The sequence below is a fragment of the Trichechus manatus genome, unplaced genomic scaffold (assembly GCF_000243295.1).
Source record: "Trichechus manatus latirostris isolate Lorelei unplaced genomic scaffold, TriManLat1.0 scaffold00007, whole genome shotgun sequence".
In the NCBI taxonomy this organism is placed as follows: Eukaryota; Metazoa; Chordata; class Mammalia; order Sirenia; family Trichechidae; genus Trichechus; species Trichechus manatus.
This window is the reverse complement of record NW_004443943.1, coordinates 22,737,082-22,747,038: the sequence shown is the minus strand read 5'-3', so window position 1 is coordinate 22,747,038 and position 9,957 is coordinate 22,737,082. Positions and strand designations below refer to the sequence as shown.

The 9,957-nt window shown below is 39.4% G+C and overlaps 1 protein-coding gene across 1 annotated transcript in view; it reads right to left on the bottom strand.

The window, feature by feature from the left end:
* CC2D2B (coiled-coil and C2 domain containing 2B) overlaps positions 1–9,957 on the bottom strand; it is a 94,900-nt gene that overhangs the window by 65,095 nt on the left and 19,848 nt on the right. Inside the window, 1 exon segment of the mRNA XM_023740254.1 lies at positions 2,186–2,283. Coding sequence (XP_023596022.1) covers positions 2,186–2,283 — 98 coding nt within the window.

Here is a 9,957-nt window from a genome sequence, read left to right as displayed (position 1 = left end):
GTCTGTTAATTGGGGAAACGACAGTCTCTTTAACAAATGGTGCTGGCATAACTGGATATCCATCTGCAAAAAACTGAAACAAGACCCATACCTCACACCAGGCACAAAAACTAACTCGAAATGGATCAAAGACTTAAATATAAAATCGAAAACGATAAAGATCACGGAAGAAAAACTAGGGACAACGCTAGAAGCCCTAATACATGGCATGAACAGAATACGAACCATAAGTAACAATGCACAAGTGCCAGAAGAGAGACTAGGTAACTGGGAGCTCCTAAAAATCAAACACTTATGCTCATCAAAAGACTTCACCAAAAGAGTCAAAAGATAACCTACAGACTGGGAAAAAATTTTGGGTACAACAAGTCCGATCAGCTTCTAATGTCTAAAATCTATAAGATACTGCAATACTTCAACAACAAAAAGACATATAACCCAATTAAAAAATGGGCAAAGAATACGAACAGGTACTTTGCCAAAGAAGATATTCAGGAGGCTAACAGACACATGAAGAAATGCTCAGGATCACTAGCCATTAGAGAAATGAAAATCAAACCTCAATGAGATGCCATCTCACCCGAACAAGGCTAGCATTAATCCAAAAAACACAAAACAATAAATGCTGGAGAGGTTGTGGAGAGACTGGAACACTTACACACTGTTGGTGGGAACGTAAAATGATACAACAACTTTGGAAATCGATTTGGCACTTCCTTAAAAAGCTAGAAATAGAAGTACCATATGATCCAGCTATCCTGCTCCTTGGAATATGTCCTAGAGAAATAAGAGCCATCACACAAATAGATATATGCACACTCATGTTCATTGCATCACTGTTTACAATTGCAAAAAGATGGAAACAAGCTAGGTGCCCATCAACGGACGAATGGATAAACAAATTATGGTATATCCACACAATGGAATACTAAGCAATGATAAAGCACAACAATGAAGCCACGAAACATCTTACAGCATGGAGGAATCCAGAGGTCATTACACTGAGTGAATTTAGTCAGTTACAGAAGGACAAATATTGTATAAGACCACTATTATAAGAACTCAAGAAAAGGTTTAAACACAGAAAACATTCTTTGATGGTTACAAGTGTGGGGAGGGAGGGTGAGGGTTATTCACTAACTAGGTAGTAGACAAGTACTATCTTAGGTGAAGTGAAGGACAGCACACACTACAGGGGAAGTCAGCACAACTGAAAACAAGCAAACACTTTGAGGGACAGAGTAGCAGGGGTAGGGATCTAGGGACCGTGCTTTCAGGGGACATCTAGGTCAACTGGCATAACAAAGCTTATTAAGAAAATGTTCTGCATTCTACTTCGGTGAGTGGCGTCTGGGGTCTTAAAAGCTTGCAAGTGGCCATCTTAGATGCATCAATTGGCCCCAACCACCTGTAGTAAAGAAGACTGAAGAACACAAAAGACACAAAGAAAGTATTAGCCCAAGAGGCAAAAAGGGCCACGTAAACCAGAGACTCCATCAGCCTGAGACCAGAAGAGCTAGATGGTACCCAGCTACCACCAATGACCGCCCTGACAGGGAACACAACAGAGAGTTCCGGATGGAGCAGGAGAAAGGTGGGGTGCAGAACTCAAATGCTAGCACGAAGACCAGACTTAATTGTTTGACTGAGACTGGAGGAAGCCCGGAAAGCATGGCCCTTGGATTCTCTTATCAGCCTAGAACTAAGACAATTTCCGAGGCCAACTCTTCAGACAGGGATTGGACTGGACTGTGGGACATAAAGTGATACTCATGAAGAGTGTGCCTCTTAGCTAAAGTAGATACAAGAGACTAAACGGGCAGCTTCTGTCTGGAGGTGAGGTGGGAAGGCAGAGAGGGTTAGGAGCTGGTTGAATGGACGTGGGGTATCGGGTGGAAAGGAGGAGTGTGCTGTCACAGTAAGGGGAGAGCAGTTAGGGTCACATAACAATGTATGTATAAATTTTTGTGTGGGAGGCTAACTTGAAATGTAAATTTCATTTAAACTACAACAATTAAAAAAGGGTCTTAAATGCTTTGAAAGGTTTGAATCATTTCTGTAATCTCTTAATGAGTAGGGATCTTGTCCTTTTCTTATTTTATATCTTCCATAACAAGTGCAGTACTCTGTCTAAAGAAGTTACTTAATAAATTCTTAATGAATACACAAATGTCCCAAAACTTACCTTATCTGCCAATAATAATCTTGTAAAGATTTTTTGGTCAGTTGATTTATTTCTGAATGTTCATTTGCTAGTTCGGTAGCATCTGTCAGTGCTTTAAGCTGTAACAAAGAAAGAGCTCTTTTGATCCATTTCATCCACCTATTACATTACTCCAATTCACCCATAGGTATAGATGTATATAGCAGAAGCACAAGTGTATAACTTTTTTGGGTGTATTACTGCCTTGTCTTCCAAAATATATTTCATATAAGCACCTTGGGGCAGAACTTAGAAGAGCCCTCAATATCTGTCTAAGCAATAAACATCCTACCTTGAAAATACCAGGCAATTAGTTCATCAGTTGCTATAAAGAAATGCCAATAGATCAAGATGGCAGACTGAGCACAGGCATCTGTCTTCTCTTCCACTCAATATCCCATAGCTATCCATCTGTTTTTACCTGTATTCACAGCCATCATTATGTCTATATACCGTATCTACACCTATGTTGTTGTTGTTAGTTGTTGTCAAGTTGATTCCAACTCATGGAAACCCCACGTGTATGCAGAGTAGAAGTGCCCCATAGGGTTTTCAAGGCTGTGACCTTTCAGAAGCAGATTTCCAGACCTGTCTTCTGAGGCACCTCTGGGTGGGTTCAAACTGCCAACCTTTTTATCTAATAGTCGAATGCTTACCTGTTTGCGTCACCCAGGGACTCCTTTCTACACCTATATACTAAAATGTACCAAAGAAGATCTAAAACAGAGTAATATCCATAGAGAAATAAAACTGGAGGAAACCATACCCTAAACATGTGCAGGAGAAATCTGTTGTACAGGTAGAGGCAATTTGTGGGAACTCCAAATCTACAGTCAATGGATGTAAACTTTTAGTGGAAGACATAAGAAAAGACCAAACAAATGGGAAAGCATCCTACATGCCTGGATGAGGAAATATGGTTTTTATAAAGGTAAAAAATCTTTCAAATTAGCATAAATTTAATGTAATCACAATCAAAATAATACAGTTTTTTAAATAGGAATTGACAAGCTAATTCTAAGATTCATGTGGTAGATCAAATCTATAAGCGTAGTCAAAAACATTCTAGAAAAGCACAATAATGGGGGGTACTTGTCTTACTACCTATCATGATTTAATAATTAAACATCGAAAATAAAACAGGGCAGGACTAGACCAATACGTCAGTGGGACAGAGGGTCCTTAAATAAACCAGTGTAAATACATTAATCTGATTTAGGATAAAGGCAGAATTTTAAATCAGTAGGGAAAATATGGTGATTGGTTATTGTTGTTGTTGGGTGCCGTAGAGTCAGTTCTGACTCATAGCGACCCTACGTACAACAGAACAAAACACTACCCAGTCCTGCGCCATGCCCACAATCGTTCTGCTTGAGCCCATTGTTGCAGCCACTGTGTCAATCCTTCTCGTTGAGGGTCTTGCTCTTTTTCGCTGACCATCTACTTTACTAAGCGTGATGTCCTTTCTCCAGGGACTGATCCCTCCTGACTACACATCCAAAGTATGTAAGATGATGTAGTCTCGCCATCCTTGCTTCTAAGGAGCATTCTCATTCTATTTCTTCCAAGAAAGATTTGTTCGTTCCTTTGGTAGTCCATGGTATATTCAATATTCTTGCCAACACCACAATTCAAAGGCATCAATTCTTCTTCGGTCTTGCTTATTCATTGTCCAGCTTTCGCATGCATATGACGCAATTGAAAATATCATGGCTTGGGTCAGGCGAACCTTAGTCTCCAAGGTGACATCTTTGTTTTTCAACACTTTAAAGAGGTCTTTTGCAGCAGATTTGCCCAACGCAATGCATCTTTTGATTTCTTGACTGCTGCTTCCATGGGTGTTAATTGTGGATCCAAGTAAAACGAAATCCTTGACAACTTCAATATTTTCTCAGTTTATCATGATGTTGCTTATTGGTCCAGTTGTGAGGATTTTTGTTTTCTTTATGTTGAGTTGTAATCCATACTGAAGTCTGTGGTCTTCGATCTTCATCAGTAAGTGCTTCAAGTCCTCTTCAGTTTCAGCAAGCAAAGTTGTCTCATCTGCATAATGCAGGTTGTTAATGAGCCTTCCTCTTATCCTGATGCCCTGTTCTTCTTCTGGACTTACATCCAGGAAAAAAAAAATACACACACACATTAAACTTTTATAGATCAATTAGTTAAAGATAAACAAAGCAACGGAAAAATAGACAAATAATATCAAATACTAGTAAGGACTCTGGGAAGTGGGCTCTGTCCTATACTGCCAGTTAAAAGTCAAATGGGCAAAACCATTTTGAAAAGGCATTTCACTACTCTGTAACAAAATTTGAACTGCATGTGCCATTACCCTTGACTAAGCAATTTTACTACTAGGAATCTATCCTATAGAAGTACTCACATGTGTGCTCAAATATATATGCACAAGGATGTTCATTGCTTTCTTGTTACTAATCATTAAAAAACTGGAAGTAACCTAAGTGTCATGAATGGGAAGTAATTACATTAAAATACAATTATATTCCCCCACACTTCTGTCAGTTTGTCCTACTCCGGTGGCTTGGGTGTTGCTGTGATGCTGGAAGTTATGCCACCAGTACTCAAATACCAGCAGGGAAAGCTATGGCGGATAGGTTTCAGCTGAGCTTCTAGACTAAGACTAGGAAGAAGGACCTGGTGTCTACTTCTGAAAGGAATTAGCCAGTGAAAACCTTATGAATAACAGAGAAGCATTGTCTGACATAGCGCTGGAAGATGAGCCCCTCAGGTTGGGAGGCACTTGAAAGACAACTGAGGAAGAGCTGCCTCCTCAAAGTAGAGTCGACCTTTATGATGCAAATGGACTCAAGCTTTCAGGACCTTCATTTGCTGATGTGGCATGACTCAAAATGTGAAGAAACAGATGTAAACATCCATTAATAATCGGAACATGAAATGTACAAAATATGAATCAAGGAAAATTGGAAATCGCCAAAAATGAGATGGAATGCATAAGCGTAAGTATCTTAGGCATTAGTGAGCTGAAATGGACTGGTATTGGCCATTCCAAATCAATCATATGGATTGCTATCCCGGCAATAACAACTTGAAGAGGAATGCTGTTGCATTCATCGTCAAAAAGAACATGTCGAGATCTATCCTGAAGTACAACGCTATCAGTGATAGGATAATACCATATGCCTACAAGGAAGACCAGTTAATACAACTATTATTCAAATTTACACACCAACCACTAAGGCCAAAGATGAAGAAATTGAAGATTTTTACCAACTTTTACAGTCCGAAGTTGATTGAACATGTAATCAGGATGCACTGATAATTACTGGTGATTGGAATGCAAAAGTTGGAAACAAAGAAGAAGGATTGGTCGTTGGAAAATATGGGCTTGGTGATAGAAACGACGCTGGAGATCACATGATAGAATATTGCAAGACCAACAACTTCTTCATTGCAAATGCTTTTTTTGTGACAACATAAACTGCGACTATACACTTGGACCTACCGGAGGGAATACACAGCAATCAAATAGACTACATATGTGGAAAGAGACAATGGAAAAGCTCAATATTATCAGTCAGAACAAGCTTGGGGCTGACTGTGGAACAGACCGTCTGCTCATAGGCAAGTTCAAGCTGAAGCTGAAGAAAACTACAAGTCCACAAGAGCCAAAGTATGACCTTTAGTATATCCCACCTGAATTTAGAGACCGTCTCAAGAACAGATTTGATGCTGCAAGGACAGTTCAACATTAGAAAATCAATCAATGTAATCCACCACATAAATAAAAGGAAAGGATAGAATCACATAATCACCTCAATCAACGCAGAAAAGGTATTTGAAAAAGTCCAACACCCGTTCCTGATAAAAATTATCAATAAAATAGGTACAGAAGGGAAAATTTCTCAACATAATAAAGGGCATCTATGCAAAACCAATGGCCAGCATCATTCAAAATGGAGAGAGGCTGAAAACATCCCTCTTGAGAACAGGAAAAAGACAAGGATGCCCTTTATCACCACTCCTATTTAACACTGTGCTGGAAGTCCTAGCTACAGCAATAAGGCAAGAAAAAGAAATACAGGACATCCAAATTGGTAATGAATAAGTTAAACTGTCCCTATTTGCAGATGATATGATACTATACAGAGAAAACCCAAAAGACTCCACAAGAAAACTACCGGAACTAATAGAAACATTCAGCAGAGTAGCAGGGTACAAGATAAACATACAAAAATCAGTTGGACTCCTCTACACCAATAAAGAGAACTATGAAAAGGAAATCAGGAAAACAATGCCATTTATAATAGCCCCTAAAAAAAATAAAATACTTAGGAATAAATCTAACCAGAGATGTAAAAGACCTATACAAAGAAAACTACAAAACACTACTGCAAGATACCAAAAGATATCTACATAAATGGAAAAACATACCATGCTCATGGATAGGTAGATTCAACATTGTGAAAATGACAATTTTACCCAAAGCAATTTACAAATACAATGCTATCCTGATCCAAATACCAACAGCATTCTTTAAATAGATGGAAAAACTAATCATTAACTTTAAATGGAAAGGGAAGAGACCCTGGGTAAGTACAGAACTATTGAAATAGAAGAGTAAAGTAGGAGGACTTGCACTACCTGACCTCAGAGCCTACTATACAGCTACAGTAGTCAAAATAGCCTAGTACTGGTACAATGACAGATACATTGACCAATGGAACAGAGTTGAGAACCTAGATGTAAATCCATCCACCTACGGTCACCTGATCTTCGACAAGGGTCCAAAGTCCATCAAATTGGGAAAAGACAGTCCTTTTAACAAATGGTGCTGGCAAAACTGGATGTCCATCTGCAAAAAAAATGAAACAGGACCCATACTCACTCCATATACAAAAAGTAATTCAAAATGGATCAAAGACCTAAATATAAAGCCAAAAACCATACAGTTCATAGAAGAAAAAACAGGATCAATGCTAGATCCCCTAATACCCGGCATTAACAGGATACAAACCATAACTAACAACATGCAAACTCTGGAAGATAAGCTAGATAGCTGGGACCTTCTTCAGAAACAATCTTTGATAGTTACGAGGGAGGGGAGGGGTGGGGATGGAAAAACACTAAATAGATAATAGATAAGTGGTAACTTTGGTGAAGGGTAAGACAGTATATACTACTGGGGAAGCCAGCACAACTTGACCAAGGCAAAGTCATGGAAGCTCCATAGAAACACTCAAACTCCCTGAGGGATGGAATTATTGGGCCTAGGGTTCTGGGGACCATGGTCTCTGGGAACATCTAGCTCAGTGGGCATAACATAGTTTATAAAGAAAATGTTCTACATTCTACTTTGGTGAGTAGCGTCTGGGGTCTTAAAAGCCTGTGAGCAGCCATCTAAGATACTCCACTGGTTTTACCCCATCAGGAGCAAGGGAGAATGAAGAAAACTAAAAATACAAGAGAAAGATTAGTCCAAAGGACTAATGGACCACATCTATCACAGCATCCACCAGACTGAGTCCAGTACAACTAGATGATGCCCGGCTAGTTTGTTCTGTAAACCTTCATCCAAAGTACAATTAAAAACAAAACAAAGTAGCTACTATGTAGGATGATTTTGGACAGAAACTTAGTTCTTCAGATTGGTCCAACATGGAGATGGAGTTCAAACAACTCTGATAATTTAAAACCATCAAGGAATCCAGCTGTCATCCTTGTGTGCAAGCTCTGAAGCCAGGAAGGACACATAGGGAGGTAATATGGACCAAGCATCTAAGGATTAGGTTATGTTCCCTGGGCTTGTAGGTTCACTTGATTTACATTTATCTAGATGAGAAAGAATTGGGAAGAGAATGTGGTCACGCACATTGTTTCTATTATTTTGTTTCAGGTACTGGGGTAAATCTGAGGCTATAGGTGAGGAGCATCAATAACTTTAAATGCAATGACTCTTGGGAGGCTAAACAGGTGTAGCAGAAATGGATTCGAGCTCTATCATTGATAAATTGTGTGACTTTCGGCCAGTTGCAATCTTTATCAGTAACACATCTTTATATGTAACAAGGGAGCAGCAATTCTTATTTTACATTAATGATAAAATAAGATCATGTGTGTAAAAGCACTTAGCACAGGGCCATATTCATTTCTTCTGATGGAGAACTACACGGGCACAGAAAACATATGCATTTTTCAGTATTACACAGTGTCTAACACATGGTAGACAGCAAAGGAATATTTGTTAAATTAAGGAGCTCTCTTCAAATTTTCTGAGCGAGTACTTGCACGAAATTAGGGAATGTGTGTTTAAATGTGCAGATAACAAATAACTAGTCAACATACTAGGGCTTTGGAGAGGTAAAGTGTCTTAGTCATCTAGTGCTGCTGTAATAGAAATACCACAAGTGGATGGCTTTAACAAGGAGAAGTTTATTTTCTCACAGTCCAGTAGGATACAAGTCCAAACTCAGGGCGTCAGCTCCAAAGGAACACCTTCTCTGTCAGCTCTGGAGGAAGGTCCACGTCATCAATCTTCCCTTGGTCTGGGAGCTTCTCTGCGCAGGAACCTCAGGTCCAAAGGACACGCTCTGCTCCCGGCACTGCTTTCATGGTGGTATGAGGTTCCCATGTGTCTCTGCTCACTTCTCTCTTTTATATCTCAAAAGAGATTGCCTTAAGACACTTATCTTGTAGACCTCATCAGTATAACTGCCGCTATTCCATCTTATTACATCACAGTGATAGAGTTTACAACACATAGGGAAATCACATCAGATGATAAAATGGTAGGCAATCATACAATACTGGGAATTATGACCTACCCAAGTTGACAGATATTTTTGGTGGACACAATTCAATCCATGACACACAGTTATGTGGCAAAAGGAATACAGTCTTTATAATGAAAACAAACAGAAAAATAGGGTGCTATGTCCGTGGATAACATTGCAAAGAATGAGAATTCCAGAACACTTAAACATGCTCATGAGGAACCTGTACATAGACCAAGAGGCAGTTGTTTGACCAGAACAAGGGGATACTGTGTAGTATAAAATCAGGAAAGGTGTGTGTCAGGGTTGTATGGCGAGACTTTGTCTCACATAGTTTGGACATGTTATCAGGAGGGATCAGTCCCTGGAGAAGGACGTCATGCTTGGTAAAGTAGAGGGTCGGCGAAAAAGAGGAAGACCTTCAACGAGATGGACTGACACAGTGGCTGCAATAACGGGCTCAAGCATAACAACGACTGTGAGAATGGCACTGGACCAGGCAGTGAGTCATTCTGTTGTGCACAGTGTTGCTGTGGGTCGGAACCGACTCAACGGCCCCTGACAACAACACAGCTATATTATGGATCTAGATATAGTGATATGAAAAAGCTGAAAGATACAGTAGTAATTTGAAAAAAAATGTTGCCAAATAATATATATGGTAAGAACCAACTTATGTTAAAAGAATCAAAACACACATCTATAGAAATACATGGAAAAAAGAACCTTAAGGTTGGTTGTACTCCAGACCGTAAGGTGAAAAATGATGTGGGACTTTCACATTTTGCTACTTCTATATTAAATGCTTTCCAATGAGCATGTATTCATGTATTATTTGTACAATGTTTTTAAAAAGCCAGAAGAACACAACTACCACAGCATCCACCAGACTGAGTCCAGCACAACTACATGGTGCCAGCCACCACCACCAACTGCTTTGACAGGGATCACAATAGAGGGTCCTGGACAGAGCTGGAGAAAATGTAGAACAAAATTCTAACT